The following is a 17,100-nucleotide window of genomic DNA, read 5'->3' as shown; positions in this document are numbered from 1 at the left end:
TCGTGGTAGATGCCTTTAGAGTCCATCACTAGCTTTTTATATAAAGCCTCTGCCAGCCCACTGGGTCATGGTTATAATCCCAAGTGAGGAAACTTGAATAGAAAGCCAAGCAAAGGGGGAAAGGAATAACGCATTGGAGAAGTATGAGAAAAGTCAGTCCCAAGAAAATATTTTTTAAAATAATTATGTGAGCTGTATAAATCTTTTATTCAATGAATATTTATTCTATTTCTCTGGTTAAATTGAGTACTTTATCACTTCATTTTTGTCTTGAAATGTTTATGGACATAAACATTTAGATAGATATATAAATATTTTCTGGCGTTTTACTAGCTTTCTCGTTTTATGGATGGCTGTAGAAAATAACACTATGATCATAACATGAAATAAGTTTACTTAATTCTACCTGGCATAACACTATGTTTGATATTTATTTGTTGGAAAATCCCAAGGTAATAGTTTTAAAACTACTGATGGTAAGTAGTTATTTTATCCATTAAGTCTAATGAGAGAAATTAAGAGATGAGGAAATAGGCTTCACAAAGTGGTTTACTTCTTCTCATTATGGTGTTTCTCTTCTTTCCTTCTGTTTTACATGCCCTTATGATAGGCTTTATTACAATAATCTCTGCATAGGCTAGTGAGTCACACTTAACTTCCTAAAATTGTGTGTAAATTTTGTAATGATTTCAACAAATTACAGAACTTTCTATCATGGTAGCTTTCCTACCTGTTTTGTACTTCTATTTTTAAAATGGTTTTAGAATGTTGTCAGGCCTCTTTCTACCATCTTAACCATAATGAAAGCTGCTGTAGTTCAGACAAACCTTTCCTGTCATCCCTGTGGTTTCTCTTCACTGCCTCTGAGTTCTTTTCACCTTATGCTGATATTGAAACCTGGAAATAATAATCTTATTCTATTAGTTTTGTCACATCTCAGAAGGTATTGCCCCTCATCGAGTTGTTTTGATACCTAAGCATTTACCATTGTGAGTTGAAGCTATTAAGCAATTTACAGTTTATAATACCAAAGAAAATATCACAGTTTTAATAAGACTCTCTTCTCATATTCAGAAAAGATTTATTAAGAGCATATAAAATCCTAGATACCAGGTATCCCAGTGGATTATGCAAGATCCCCTCACTCAGGTAACTTTTGTTTTAGATATGTAAGGCACTGTGGCAAGCATTTACTTGTACTTGCTTGTTTAATCATCCAAATATCAGCATGACTTTTTTTTTAAGATGATGAAATTTATCAAGCAGTTTTTTGTTTTTTTGGCCTTGGACAACAATTTTCTTTTTTTGTTTTTCCCTCTACTTCATTTGTTTGTTTATTTTATTGTATAATGCAACAGGCTCTGGGATTGCCCTATATTGTTACAATAGTATAGTCCTTCAAAAACTATCATATGTCCATCATTCTATTATTTAAGTGGATCCTAACAGCATAGGTATGGATGATGGCAGAGAGTCCAGCATGCTGTTGTCAAGATATAGCAAACAGTTTCATTGGGAGTCCATCTTTTGTCTGGAAGTAGAGATGCACACTGCCATGTATCTTCACATTCTCGTTGTGACAGTCTCTGTTATGCTGTTCCTCTAGATGACTGTATGTACTTGCATGTTTACCTGTATAACCATTGATCTTGTATTTTACATGAAGGTTCCTTGTATCAGAGAACATATGATATTTATCCTTTGGGGATTGGCTTATTTCACTGAGCCTAATGATCTCTAGTTTGGACTGTTTTGTTGCAAATGGTAAGATTTCATTCATTTTAATGACTGAGTAATATTCCATACAGTAGATGTACCACAGTTTCTTTATTCACTGCTTGTTTGACGGGCATCTGTGGTGTTGCCATGTCTTTGCTATTGTAGATTGTGCTGCTGTGAGTATAGGATTGAAGGTCATTTTGACTATATTCCCACAAACGTGATAGTTGCGTCATATGGCAGAGCAATTTTCAGTTCTCTTAGCACTCTCCATACTGACTCTCATAGTGGTTGTACTAGCTTTCACTCCTACATCCATGGCAGCAGGTGTTGTTAGTAAGAGTTCTGAATATAGACCAGTCTCTCGGGAGTTAGCTGCAACCTCAGTGTGTTTTTAATTTGTATTTTCCTGATAACCAGGGAGCTTGAGCCTTTTTTCATATGTCTGTTAGCCATTTGAATTTGTTCTTTTGAAAAATATCCATTTCTTTCTCATTTCTTCACAGGGTTGTTTATTTTGCTGTTGATGAGTTTAAGTTCTTTGTAAATCCTGGATTTTAGTCCCGTGTAAGTTTAGTAGTGTACCAAGATTCTTCTCCCATTTTGTTGGCTGCTTCTTCACTTTATTGATCGTTTGCTGTTCAGAAGCTTCTCAACTTGATGTAGTCCCATCTATTTATTTTGTTGTTGATTGCCTTTGCTTTTAGTGACTTTTCTAAAGTTTTTTCCAATGTCTGTATCTCATAGACTGCTTCTGCAGTTTCCATTCCCTAAGTCTAAAGTAGAGCTATAGTAATTAGAATTCTAGAAGTTCCACAAGTGGTTCTGATGGTCCTCTCTGGCTAAGCCAGAGAATAAAGAATCCTCCTATTAGAAAACACAGCCGTGTCACTAATGATCCAGCTGTAATCCCAAACCACTTGGGTACAAAGGTCCAGGAATCTAGATTCTGTATCCCTACTTGGGAGTAGCCTAGAGTTTTTGCAGAGTTTTACAGCCTATTTTCAGAATGGTGATTTATATTAGTTAAAATTAATAGTTCTTGCCTGTTAAATGTAATTTGTTCTAAATAAATGCCTTTTACATCCTTTCTTTCCTTTCACAGTACTTTGAATACCAGTCCTTTGTTTGAGCTACATATTATAGAAAATAGTACAAAACTGAGCCTGGGGCTGTGATGTTGCTGGTTAAGCTTCCACCTGCAGCATCTGTATTGTATGTAGATGCCAGTTCAACAAACAGCTGATCCACTTCTAGTGCAGCTGCCTGCTTATGGTCTAGGAAAGCACATTCTTGGGCCCTTGTACCCACGTGAGAGACCCGGAAGCTGCTAACTCCCAGCTTTGGATTGGCCCAGCTTTGTTTTTCATGACCATTTGGAGAGTGAACTAATGGTTTGAAGATTCTTTCTCTCTTTCCTTTCTCTAATTCTCTAACTCTATAATACACACACACACACACACACATACACACACACACAACAATACCACAAACTGCTGTATTGCTACTATTAATGGTTTATACTGTTGCTTATAAAAGCATCCTCCTTTTTTTTTTTTTTTAAAAAAAAGACACTTTTTTATTTTCATCTCTTTTTTTAAGATTCATTTATTAATCTGTATATGTGAAAAGCAGTTACAGAGAGAGAGGGAGAGACAGAGAGCTTCCATTTGCTAGTTCACTCCCCAAATGGCTGCAACAACCAGAGCTGGGCCAGTCAAAAGCCAGGAGCCAGCAACTTTCTCTAGATGCAGGGCCCAAGCAGTTGCTTATCCTTCACTGTTCTCCTAGACATTATAGCAGAGAGCTGTGCTAGAAGAAGAGCAGCCAGGATGTAGCAGTGCTGGGAGTAGAGCATATGGAATGCCAGTGCTGCAGGTGCCAGCCTTACCCACTGCATCATCCGCCATCTGCTAGAGTGCTTTTTATAATGACTTTAATATACCGTTTATATATCCTGGTTTTTTCTCAACTATAACCTTCCATTCTGAAGTATCTATTGAAACCATCAGGAAATCAAGCGTTGAGCACTGTGAAGCATGCTGATAGACCCGCTACTTTTGATTCCAAGGATGATTTAAACTGAATTTTAAGAGTGTTTTCATGTTACCAAAAGGAAAATAGCAACCCATTTTATCATCACTATAAAGTGTTTTGCTCTAATTTTAACCCCTGCCAGCTTTGATTTATTTTAAGACAACATTCCTTTCATTGTATTTGTTTCATTTAAATATTTTTATCTTTGCATACCTGTGGACCTTTTTTTGCTTGTGTAAGATTGCCAAATATTAATGCATATTATTTATTTTATTAATGATGTTATATGTTTATTTGATAATATGATGTACTGAATTACTCTTATTACATGCTTGAAATTCTTATAAATCCATTCTACAGTTGTTAAACATACTCAGCGTATTTAACTCAGCAAAAAAAAGATCTCTCACATTCATTTAAGAATTAGCTTGAAAGCCAAAAGTGACAGATGTGGTATTACAGCTGAGAAGTGAACTGGTTGAAGAAGTCTAAATGGCAAAAACACTTGAACAAATACCCACATGCCTTTTGAATGTCTTTCTCATGTCCGGTAGTAATCGTTGTTGCAACACTAATGGTGATTTTTTATAAGTTTTGCCCACCTTGTTGGCTTTCCCATTTGGAGAATTTCACAATTGCAAGGGAAGACTTGAGTTACCAGAATTCTATTTCTGCTTAATTTTGTATCTGTTTTCAGACTTTTGTAATTGCTCCCCTAATTCTCATTGAAAATAATTTTAATTCTGTATCTAAGTACATATTTAAATTTTTAATATAGAAATATGAAAGAGTGAAAGAAAACAGGTAAAAGAAGAGACAGTAAGCAATGCACAAAAGCAGTCTCAAAAAGAATATTTTTAATGTCAACATGAAAACAACTTGAGATATGTACGTAAGTATGCAATACTCATTAACGTGTTTTCTACACCCAGAAATTTCATGTGTGTAGCACACTTCCATATTCATTACATTGAGTAGTTCTCAACCAGAGGGTGAACTCATCACACTAGGAGGACATAAAATAATGTAACAAGTTGGTATGAAGCATGATTAACAAGATGCTAAGGTGCCCTCGTTGCCACCTGATGTGTAAATTGATATAATTGTAGAAAATAGCTAAAACTTTTAAATATTAAAGATACAGTGACTTTAAAAAGTTGTCTGCTTTTGAACATTCAATTCTAAATTGTGGTGTTAAATTATATAAATATATACAAGTATGTAGATGATTTGTATTTTGAAGTATTTACAACTGTGTCAAAGTGTATATTTAAAGCAAGAGCTTTATTTTTACTTACTGCTTGGAAAGTCAGAGTTACAACAATTCTACGTCTGCTGGTCACTCCTCAGCTGGCCACGAAGGTCAGGGCTGATCCAGGCCAAAGCCTCTTTCAGATCTCCCGTCTGGAAGTGGGGCCGTCGTCTGCTTTTCCCAGGTTATTAGCAGGAACCTGGTCGGAATTGGAGAACCTGTCACTTCTGGCTGCAGCTTCATCTGTTATGCCACAATTCCAGGCCCTCAAAATGTGAATTTTCTTGGCATATAAAAGATTAGAAATTATGATGAGTGTATTAAAGCATAAGTGGGTATTTCTGTATTCTGAAATCTTTCAAATATTTATTGGGCACACAAAAAATCTAACCAACCAAAAATTTTAAATGATATAATAAGTACTTCACCATTCGTTACCTACCCTGATACTAACTTGTGAGATATAAATGGTGGATCAGAGCCAAAATTACTTAATATTTTATTGCTTGAATCTCCTATTGCATATGTAATATGAAAGTGACTAAGTTTCTTTTGTCACCTCCTTTCTCCCAGATTTCCTTCTCTACAAGGCATATCATTTTGTCAGGCTTTTCTTTTTGTCAAATTGTAAATACCCATGTGTGGTTTTGAGATACATTCACGATACATTTCCAAGTATACATGTTAACATTGAGTCAGAGTTCTGTGACGTAGCATGTAAAGCCGCCATGTACAGTGCCAGCTTCCCATCTGAGTTCCACCTCCCTGTCAATGCACCTGGCAAAGCAGCAGAAGTAACCAGGTCCTTGGACCCCTAGACCCATGTAGCAGACTCAGATGAAGCCCCGAGCTCCTGGCTTTGGCCTGCCTCTGACGTGGCCATTGTCGCCATTTGGGGAGTGAAGCACCAAATGGCAGCTGTCAGTTTTTGCCACTGCCTCTGCCCCTCCCTTTTCCTCTGTGTAACTGCATCTTTCAGATAAATAAGAAACACATCAGAAGCTAAAAGCAGCTAAGAATATCTTCTACCACATGTGGCACTTTTAGGAGCCTTTATCCTTTTCCCTCCAGTACTGGTGTGGCTGGATATGCATTCTTCCCTGCACAGCCCTGGGAACAGCCTCGCATTGCAATGGCCTTCTTCCCTCAAAGGTATTTTTTGTTTTGGAAAAATTAAATCCAGATTCATGGGAAAAATCCTTTGTTGGGTGCTATGAACAGACAATTGTCAGGCTTCAGCTACTACATATCTCACTTCTAGTTCTGGACCAGCTACTAAATTCTTTTTTTTTCCTTTTTTACATATTGATTACATAATTGAGTGGGATACATGCTTGTGTAGGTCTCTGTTTAGTGTGGGGAGGGTCAAGACACGGAGAAAGGTGAGACAAATATTTATATTTTTTCCCCCAGTGTCTGAAGTAGAAGGAGAGGGAACCACTCCTTGCTGACAAACTGTATCAGCACCTGGAGATAGCAGTTGTTTGATGACGCCCTGGAGACCCGGACATGGGAAGTGCTCCGCTAGTGTTGCTTGGGTGGTTTGATACTTCTGAGATGTTGTCAGCTGTTGCACCAGGGTTAAGAAAAGCTTTCCAAGGTGTGTTTGCTGACCAAGCCCACCTTAGTGTGCATCTACAGGCCCAGGAACATGTGGGAAAGCTTGTCCGGGAGAGTTGTCCAACCTGTTCTGCTTTCCATCCTCTGACAAGGCAGTTGATGTCCCTTGCAGGCCCAAATGAGCTGGCAGTCATGTTAACCATGTACATCACAGCATTCTGTCCACTGCATAGCTATCAGCAACTGATGCCTAATTCCAGCACATGCACTTCATGGTCAGACCACATATCTGTGATTTTCCCTGTGGCCAGGGTTTGAATCTATTGGGGAGTCCTCCAAGAAACCTTTCCTGGGATGACCTCTGACTTGACTCTCGTGTGTGCCAACCAGTGCCGGGTGAGGCTTAGTCTGTCACCTGTACTAGCCTGCACACATACTGGTGGATGCAGCTGCCTGGTCAGTTCCACCTGCAGCCCCATCTAACCAACTGGTACTGCGGCTCAGCCCACCCAGCCCAGCCCAGCCCAGCCCAGCCCAGCCCAGTCCACACCAACCCACCACTCTCCTGGTCATTTTGCACACCAGCAGATACAGCAGCCCAGTCAGGGTAATCCCCGGTAGCCATCAGTCCCACCAACAGCTTTGGTTATTACATGTGCTGTATAATACGGTGTGTGTTATAGCCTGGCCCAGTCCATCTTGCATTCCAAATATGGGTCTCATACATTCATAGAGGTTATAGCTTGGCTCAGCTTGACTCACCTCCAGACCTGTCCCACATTTATGCCAATGGGTGCTACCACCCTTACCAGCCTGGCCTGCCGCCAGTCCTGGATCCCATACTTAGAAGCTGGAGCTGCAGCCCAGCAGGGGAATGCACACAGTCCTCCCACCAGGTCTGCTCCCAGCCCTGGATCTTGCACCAGCCAGGAGGTACTGCATTCCAATCTGACATGACTTACACTAAGTCCTGGACTTGCCACCAGGTGCAGTTGCCTAGCCCAACCTGATGTGCCCTCAGTCCCATCTCTCACTCTGACCAGTGGATGAGAATCCACAGAGTTCTTCTACCAAGCCTGTTCTCGGTTCCTGGTCTTGGTATGTGCCTGTAGGTGCTATAACCCAGCCTGAGATGGCCTACCCTAGTCTCAGCCTTCACTAACAGGTGCTACAGCAGCTCCTAAGTTTGTACTGGAAGATCATTTTCTTGTCCTGATGACCTGGGAACCTAGCCACTGAGTACAATGCTTTTTTATTTTATTCTGTTTATTTTCTATTATTATTATCATCTTATGATACAGTTCCATCGGCCTTGGGATTTCTCCTACTCCCACTGAGTACAATACTTTTTATCTGCTTTACTTTAGACCTCTTTGTCAAATAAGATTAGATAATTGATTTTAGAAAAAAAAAATGGCCAGTTAGTATAGTAGAATCCAGGAACATTTTATGGACAAGATTCAAAAATCACTTATTTCTCATTGGTATAAAAACAGATTTAAAATAAAGAAAAAAAAAACAGATTAAGTGAAAGGTAAATAATGGGTTAAATATTGATCTTTGAAATTATTTTGTAAATAATGATCTTGTTGATAAAATGAGGAATAATTCATGTATATGGTTGACTTTCTACATATAAATATAATGAATAAAACTTTCCTTATGGACAATACCAAGACTACTTACGTAATTATTATTAGGAAAAACTGTTGCTATTTGATATTCTATCCAGCATTTTTGTTGAAATTTCTTCTTGCATTTCTGAGCATCCATCATCATATTGATGTCTCTCCTCTGGCTACTTTTCAGCATCAAAGAAAATGCTATGCTACTTGGAATGTTTTTATGGGTTAAAGCCTTTGTAGCTACTTATATAGTAACCTGAATGTTTTTTCTTGAACCCCCTCCCGCAGATTGAGATTCTTATGAATATTTCTTGAGAGCAAACTGTTAATGCGTTCTAGGACTTTCTTTTGTTTTGATAGATACTGGAGTGGGTATGTGAAAACTAAAACAAAAAAGTTACAATGTAGCAAAATTTCTGGTTTGGAAGTTTTAGTTAGTTGTTTGGAGGATACTTGGAGATTCCATTTATACTTTGGAGATTCCATTTATACTTTACCTTTATGGGAAATTTGACCTCTTAAGGTTACTGTCATGAATTAGAATGTCAAGCATGAAGTTGTTAGTGGGTGAAGCAATATTTACTTAGTTCAGATAAGATGTTCAGATTGAGAGGATGAGATGAGAAGTCTGAGTCAACAAAGCAAATTTAACAGGTTCTTGAAGCGAAACCAGTCAAGTGGGAATTACCCACTTGATACCATTGGTTTCTCACTGCTGCAGCTACTTTTGAGGCCATATGTTTGTTTTAAAGATTTATTTTTATTAAAAAGACACATTCACACAAAGCTCTTCCATCCACTGTTTGTTTCACTCCCCCAAGATCCGCACAACAGCCAGAGCAGAGCAGATCCAAAGTCACGAGCCAGGAGCACGGGTGCAGGGTTCCAAGGCCTTGGGCCATCCTCCACTGTTTCTCAGACCATGAGCGAGAAGCTGGATGAGAAGTGCAGCAACGGAACACAGAGCAGAGAAGTGCGGCAACACGGGCACTTGCAGGCTGAGAATTAACCAGTTGAGGTATCACACCAGCCCTTAGCTCAGCATATTTATCGTTGAATTTGAAAACTAAAAATTGTTAAAACAACGTAGTGGTCTGGAACATATCTTTCACTGCTTGAACAGCATGAGATTATTTTACTGCTTTAGGATTATCATTGGGTGTTACAGAGGCTTCAATTTATTCAACTTAGCACATTTAGGCTTCTACTGCTGAGCATACTCAGTAATAACAGTTATTTCCTAGCTAGTTTATTGCTTAACTTGTATTAAATAGTCTGTTTTACTGTTTAATTATTTGTCACAGGCAGGTAATGTTAGTGCTGTAAGTACTTGAAGTACCACGTAACAGATGAGAATAAGTAAGGCCTAACGTCCCCAAGTATCTGTGTGAAGTTGGCGTTGATATCAGAATATCCAGAAATCTTGAATGTATAAAAAGGTGAAATTTACAGTTTGATCTTTTCAAAACAAATTATCTTAAAAATCATTATCAAAAATGTTTTAAAGATTTATTTTTGAGGGGCCCAGCGGCGTGGCCTAGCAGCTAAAGTCCTCGCCTTGAACCTGCCAGGATCCCATATGGGCGCCGGTTCTAATTCCAGCAGCTCCACTTCCCATCCAGCTCCCTGCTTGTGGCCTGGGAAAGCAGTCGAGGACGGCCCAAAGCTTTGGGACCCTGCACCCGCGTGGGAGACCCGGAAGAAATTCCTGGCTCCTGGCTTCAGATCAGCATAGCATCGGCTTACTTGGGGAGTGAATCATCGGACAGGAGATCTTCCTCTCTGTCTCTCCTCCTCTCTGTATATCTGACTTTGCAATAAAAATTAAAAAAATAAATCTTTTTTTTTTAAGATTTATTTATTTATTGGAAAGTATATACAGATATACAGAGAGGAGGAGAGACAGAGTGGAAGATCTTCTGTCTGATGATTCACTCCCTAAGTGAGTGTAACAGCCAGTGCTGCACCAGTCTGAAGCCAGGAGCCAGAAACTTCCTCCAGGTCTCCCACATGGCTGCAGGGTTCCAAGGCTTTGGGCCATCCTCAGCTGCTTTTCCAAGCCACCAGCAGGGAGTTGGATGGGAAGTGGAGTTGCCGGGATTAGAACCGGCACCCATATGGGATCCCTGTGATTTCAAGGCGAGGACTTTAGCCACTAGACAATGCACCAGGCCCCATTATCGAAATTTTAAATGACCTGTCCAGAATTTCTTCTAGTGATGTGGTCTATAGGTGTCCATAAGATGCCATAACAGAAAATAATGATTTCACACATTATGCTCTATGCATTTATATTTGTAAGATGATTTGCATAGAGTATACGGGCATTATGGTTTTAGCAGAATGTAGTAATTGTGTAGAATGCAGTAATTTAGTAATAAATGTTGAGTGAAAGAATTTTCTTTGCCATTTAATATCCACAAGGATGACTCTTGTGAGAAAAAGACACTGAAAACCATTGGGGCCTGGTGCACTAGCCTACTGGCTAATATCCTCACCTTGTGATCACTGAAATCCCACATGGGCTCCAGTTCATGTACCCGCTGCTCTTCTTCCTGTTCAGCTCCCTGCCTGAGCCTGGGGAAGCAGTGAAGAATGGCCCAGAACCGTTGGGCCCTGTACCGCATGGGAGACCCAACAGCAGCTTCTGGCTCCTGGCTTCAGATTGGCTCAACTCTGGCCATTGCAACTACTTGAGGAGTGAGCCAGTAGACAGAGATCTCCCTCTGTGTCTCTCCTTATGTCTGTAAACCCACCTTTCCAAGAAAAATGAATAAATCTTTTTTTAAAAATCCTTCTCGAGAGTCTCAGGGAAAATTTTTTAAAAAGAAAACTGTTGGTAAAGATGTGAAGAACACTCGCAACTAGACTGTGGTTCCCTGTGGTGAGAGCGAGAGGCAGAGGCTGCAATGTGCCTCAGCATCAGTGTGGACTGGCTTTGGGGCTAGACTCGACTAGACTGACACCCACTGGTGCTCATGAGAGCCAGAATGAGTGTGGATCGAGCTGGGCTAGGTCTTGACTCCTACTGGGTCACGTGAGATCTGTGTCAGGGCATGGACCAGGTGTGGCTGGAGGAAACTCTCAAACTTTGGGCTTGGACAAGCCCAGGATCGGCCCACTGCTGGGCAGAGGTGGATGCGGAGCCAGGATGCCCAGCAAGAAGCCTGGTTGCAGCACAAGTTCTCTCGGCCTCAGCCACATGGCTGGGAGATTCAGACACCCGCTCCTCTGAGCACACTTCTGGATGTGTATGGAAAGTGAAAATGTCTCTTTTAGTAGTAACACCTATGAAATGAAGAAAAAATCCTTCTCTATCTGTATTGTAATAGATGACTTGTAGTTCTGTATTAATCTGCGTAATTTATGCTATCGGGGGTCCTCCCGTCCCGCGGAAGAAATCACCCGACACTTGAGAGAGTCTCCAAGGCGCTTTTTATTCTGCTCCTCCGTCCCGTCGTGACCGTTGTCCGTTGACCGTTATCACCGTTATATCCGTTACGCTCCAGCCCCTCCCCCGCCAAGCCCCCCGCTTAACTGTCAAACTTGACCAATCAACTTAAAGAGAACCAAGGCACACCAATCAGGGCAAAGGGCCAATCACAGGGCAGGAAATGGTCAGTGCCCCCAACATATGCACCTTATTTTTTCATATGAAACAGATTTGTTAAACTTAATATTACAAATGTCTTAGGAATTTGTGCTTTAATGTGCATATTTTATGCCATTTTTCTCCATTTGACATTTAGACTCAAAATAATGTGTTCAGTGCTATAAATTTAAGATCTATGACAAATATAGAATTAATTAACAAATAAAACTTAGTCTTTCCATTTTTATTATAAATTTCTTACAGACAACAATAATTAAGTATTTCTGATTAAAAGGATTGAAAAGAAGGATGAAATAGGGAAAGTTAGTTCTCAGGTCTTAATTTCTCTACATATGCCCATCTAAATTACTTATAAAACCTTGGCTGAATAAATCAGAATTTCTAACTGCATATATAAGAGGATATGAAAAGAACAGGTTTATCTAACTCACTGAGACTGCTCTCTTTGAATTACTAACCATTCTGCTTCTTTCAGGTATCGAGAGCTACAGCTTAGTACAGAAAGCAGAGTATCAGAATTTCTCCATCAAAATAAATTAAAGTGCTTTGAAAATGAACGTATTCAACTTCTACAAGAAGAAACTACAAGAACTCTCGCGCAGTGTCAATTGGAATGTGAAAAATATCAGAAAAAACTGGAGGTATGTATACAATATTCAAAATTACCATAAGGCATGTAAACTTCCTGATTATAAGATTTATATCAGGTTTTACACTGGTACCAGAAACACAAACAAAAGGAAATAAGTATCTCAGAAAGGTAGATACTAAAAAATATAGCTGGAAAGATGGAGAAGGATCTTGTTTGCAATAGTAACCAAGTTTGTAATTACTTAGAATAACTTTAATAAGTACAGTATAGGATAAATATCAAGAAGTTACAAAACTTTGATGATGTCTATAACAAGAAATGCCAAATTTCCAAGAGAATACTCACATTATACCTGTTTCAATTTTTACCTGTTTCAGTATTTTATCATAATACTGTATTTATTAATTTCTAATCAAATGCTGGCACACATTTTAATCTAATCAAGTAATTGTGTCATCCAGCTAGAGCAAAACCAACAGTAGGTAATAGTTAATATCTTTTTAAAAAAGATTTATTTTATTTTTATTGGAAAGGCAGATATATAAAGAGGAGGAGAGACAGAAAGGAAGGTCTTCCATCCAATGGTTCACTCCCCAAGCGGCCGCAGCAGCTGGAGTTGAGCCAGTCTGAAGCCAGGAGACTGGAGCTTCCTCTGGGTCTCGCACGCAGGTACAGGGTGCCAAGGCTTTGGTCCAACCTCGACTGCTTTCCCAGGCCACAAGCAGGGAGCTGGAAGGGAAGCAGGGCTGCTGCGATTAGAACTGGCACCCATATGGGATCCCGGGCGCATTCAAGGAGAGGACTTTAACCGCTATGCTATAGTGCCGGGCCCATAGTTAATATCCTAATGAAGGGAAATACATAGCACATTTTGCATGCATTCTGAGGCAAGAGTAATTAAAAAACACAAACAGTGGAGCCAACACCATGGCATAATATGTTAAGCCTCTGACTGTGGTGCTAGCATTCTATATGGGCACCTCCTTGAGTCCTGGCTGCTTCACTTCCCATCCAACTCCCTATTGATGTACCTGGGAAAGCAGCAGAATATGGCCATGATACTTGGATCCCTGTTACCCACACAAGAAACCCAAACAAACTTCTGGCTCCTGGCTTCAACCTGGCTCATCCCTGGCCATTGCCTCCATTTGGGGAGTGAACCAGTGGATGGAAGACCCACTCTCTCTTTCTTTTAGATAATGCTGTTGTGATAATCACTTAGGTACTCAAGGTAAAAATTGAGCCCATATTTTATACAATATACTAAAGTAAAAGTCATCACTAGACTAAATGTGTATATGGGACTGTGAAGTAGTTAGATCAGTAGTATTCAGTGCTTAGCAACTGAGCATCTCTTAGACAGTGTGAATGTAATTGGGCCTGATTATGCACACAACTTTTAGCAAGAAATTACTCCTATCCACACTAAACAGTTTTGAACAAGACTTGAATAGGACTTCCTGGCATGATTAAAATGTTCTATCAGTAGCCAGTATTTTTATACCTGGAATGTGTTCAGTGAATTGAAGAACTAAATTTATTTTAGTTAGTCTTCATTAAATTTAATTAACCACAAGTGGCTAATGGGTGTGCAATTGGGTTGCACATTCTGGACATTTAACCTGATAGCACATTCTTACCATTAGGCAGTGGTGAGAATCAGACCTTTTTTTAGCTTCCATCATAAAAGAAAAATTGCTACTCTTTTCAGTCAAAAACAAATACTTATATTAGTATTGGATGGAAGTTATACCTCTGGACTATGGTCAACAGACCGAAAATTGGCATTACATTTTTAGTTACCGATTTCTAGATAAGTTACTCATTTTCTTTGGTAACTGTTTCCTGACATTGTCGTAGAGTCTACTTAGCACATGTTAGAGCACCCAGTATTCCTAGCACACATTGGAAGTTCTCAAAATATTTTGTTTCAGTACTACAGAATTTTTTTTTAGCTAAAGTTAGGAAATATTGAAGAAATTGAAGTATTCTTTCCCAACAATAATAGATAAAAAGATAAATGGGAACTTGCCATTCTCCTTTCAGATATAATAATACATCGTCTAGTAAACTCAAGCATTTTGTTTATCCAGTTTTCCTTTCTGTATATGAAAGTTTCTTTCATAGTATCGAAAATACGCAATGGGAAGTCATTGTAAGCAAAAGTTAGGCAGTAAAAGAACAAAGCTAATCAGACACATCTCCCAAGGGAAAAATGATCAGATAGTAAAGCATTTTTCCAAACTTGTAATGTAAGAAAATTTGATTTTACAAAGTATCATAAAATGCAACTGTTTGTAATCATGAGGAATATTTTAACAATTTTTGTTTGAGTATCCTCTCAAAACTACTTGAAAAGATCTGTACATTCTTAGTGCTGTCTTTTTAACAATAGTTTGGCATTGTATATTTTGTAAGTATATCATAACAATATAAAAATATAATTTTTAGATTCTTATTGCAGTAATAGAACGATAAGAATTTAAAAATTATAAAATCCTATCACTAGAAAGTTGTTGGTCACATCACAATATATGTGGTTATTGTTGCATTTTTATTTGTTAATGTTTGGTTTAAATGTAACAGAGGTGTGTTTAACAGAATAGTATCCAATTGATATTTTAAGACCACATAATTTAGAAAATCCATTTTATTGTCATATTAGATGATAAAATTGCATACCTTGAAAGTACTAAGTGTCTAAAACTGCATGGTAAAGGAACTATGTAGAAGAAGTCTGTAGCTAAACTGTTACCCACGTTAATAGTAGTTAAGACTAATTATCTGGGGTCTGGCGGCTGAAGTCCTTGTCTTGAATGCACCAGGATCCCACATGGGCGCCGGTTCTAATCCCGGCAGCTCCACTTCCCATCCAGCTCCCTGCTTGTGGCCTGGGAAAGCAGTCAAGGACGGCCCAAAGCTTTGGGACCCTGCACCCCTGTGGGATATCCGGAAGAAGTTCCTGGATCACAGTTTTGGATCAGCATAGTACCGGCCATTGCGTTCACTTGGGGAGTGAATCATCAGACGGAAGATCTTCCTCTGTCTCTCCCTCCTCTCTGTATATCTGATTTCCAATAAAAATAAATAAATCTTAAAAAAAAAAAGACTAATTATCAGATAGGTCAAGAGTTTGTTTTATGTTTGATTTCTACTTTTTTGTTCATAGAGGAAATTAAACTATTTAATCACAGAACTAGTAAGTGACTAAGCTATGATTAAGAATCTCCCCAGCCTCAGTCCAATCGCAAGCTTTTCAAAAGAGTGATATTCAGATAAGCAATGCCAAGGTACTTTCAAAACTGTGGGAGGTGGAACCCAAAAAATGATTTATTTTGGTGCCAAAAGAACAATACATGGAATCCATGTATAGTTATCTCTCATATATTATCCAAAAGAAATTTGCACCAAAGAAAAAATTTAGTACCAGAGTTACTCAATTTTTATTTCCATTTTAGCATGAACTTTACATTAAGTATTTATTATGATAATTTCTCAAAAATTACATTTCTGAAAAGAGCTCTGGTTCTCTGGTTCATAAAATTAAGCATAGCAGTATGAAGGATCTCAGAAAACATAGCCATAATAGAAAGCATAAAAATACGTTAACAATGTGTAAAGACATATAAGCAAAAATTATAGATGATATCTGCTTCTCAAGTAAATTGATATTCTGCTTTTAAAACCACTTCAAATGTCTTCTTCTGAAAACTGCTCGTCTCATATCTGTTGCAACTGCTCATGCCGCACATTTTGGGGCATTCAGTTGAGCTCTGATTTATAATTTGTCCTCTGTAAGCTTTGTATCTCATGGTATACTCTTCCTCAATCCCAGCCAACTGCCTTTCCTGTTCCTTTACATACTGAATCTATGTGCTTGAGAACCCTGGAGCTGAGGTGGGAATGGATTGATAGAAGAAGGTGTTTAAAAATAGAGAATAATTCCCCCCTATAATATCAAATGTGTCGCTCACCTTTAGGATGTAGGGTGTGTTATATTCAAAACCAGCATATTCTGTAGTCTTCAGTTACTTGCAAACTGATCTAAATTTCTGACCTCCTAAAGGTTGGGATTTGCAATTTGAAAACTACTTCTCTATAGATCCATTCACATACCGCTGTAGAACTGAGCTTAATGCAGCTAAAGCTAAAGCTGAATCCAACAGCTAGAACTAGGAGCTTTCTCTGGGTCTCCAACAAGGATGCAAAAGGCCCAAGGGCTTGGGCTATCCTCTGCTGCTTTCCTAGGCCATAAGCAGGGAGCTGGATGGGAAGTGGGGCTGCCAGGACAGAACCCGGTGTCCATATGGGATACCATAACTTGCAGTCAGAGATTACCAGTTGAGCCATTGTGCTGGCCCCTAATCTCTTTTCAAAACGGCACTTCATGAAGTATCTCATCTTCAGTGTTTTGAGTGGGATAAGTCATTTAATACTACGTTTATTGATTTTCTCTTGTAGCAGTTGAATTGATTCCATCAGCCAACAGATTATTTACCTCTATTTTTAAGAGGAGAAATAAAAGAACAGATAGACAGAAATCTTCCAGCCCTTGGTCACTCCCCAGCTAACCATCACAGTCAGGGCTTGAAGCTACACAAGAGCCAGAAACCCAGCATCTCACACTTGAGTGGCAAGGACCTAAGTCTGGGAGCTGTTACCTGCTCTCTGCATCAGCAGGAAGCTGGACTTGAAATTAGAG

General features: G+C 39.0%; 1 protein-coding gene across 1 annotated transcript in view; it reads left to right on the top strand.

Moving 5' to 3' along the window:
• Positions 1–17,100, top strand: part of PIBF1 (progesterone immunomodulatory binding factor 1) — a 207,868-nt gene that overhangs the window by 99,469 nt on the left and 91,299 nt on the right. Inside the window, exon 12 of the mRNA XM_040991299.1 lies at positions 12,282–12,447. Coding sequence (XP_040847233.1) covers positions 12,282–12,447 — 166 coding nt within the window. The remainder of the gene's footprint in view (positions 1–12,281; positions 12,448–17,100) is intronic.

Source organism: Ochotona curzoniae, unplaced genomic scaffold (genome assembly GCF_017591425.1).
Source record: "Ochotona curzoniae isolate NIBS_2020 unplaced genomic scaffold, NIBS_Ocur_1.0 contig_64, whole genome shotgun sequence".
NCBI classification, from domain to species: domain Eukaryota; kingdom Metazoa; phylum Chordata; class Mammalia; order Lagomorpha; family Ochotonidae; genus Ochotona; species Ochotona curzoniae.
Note: the sequence above shows the minus strand (reverse complement) of the source record. Positions and strands in the feature narration are given on the sequence as shown.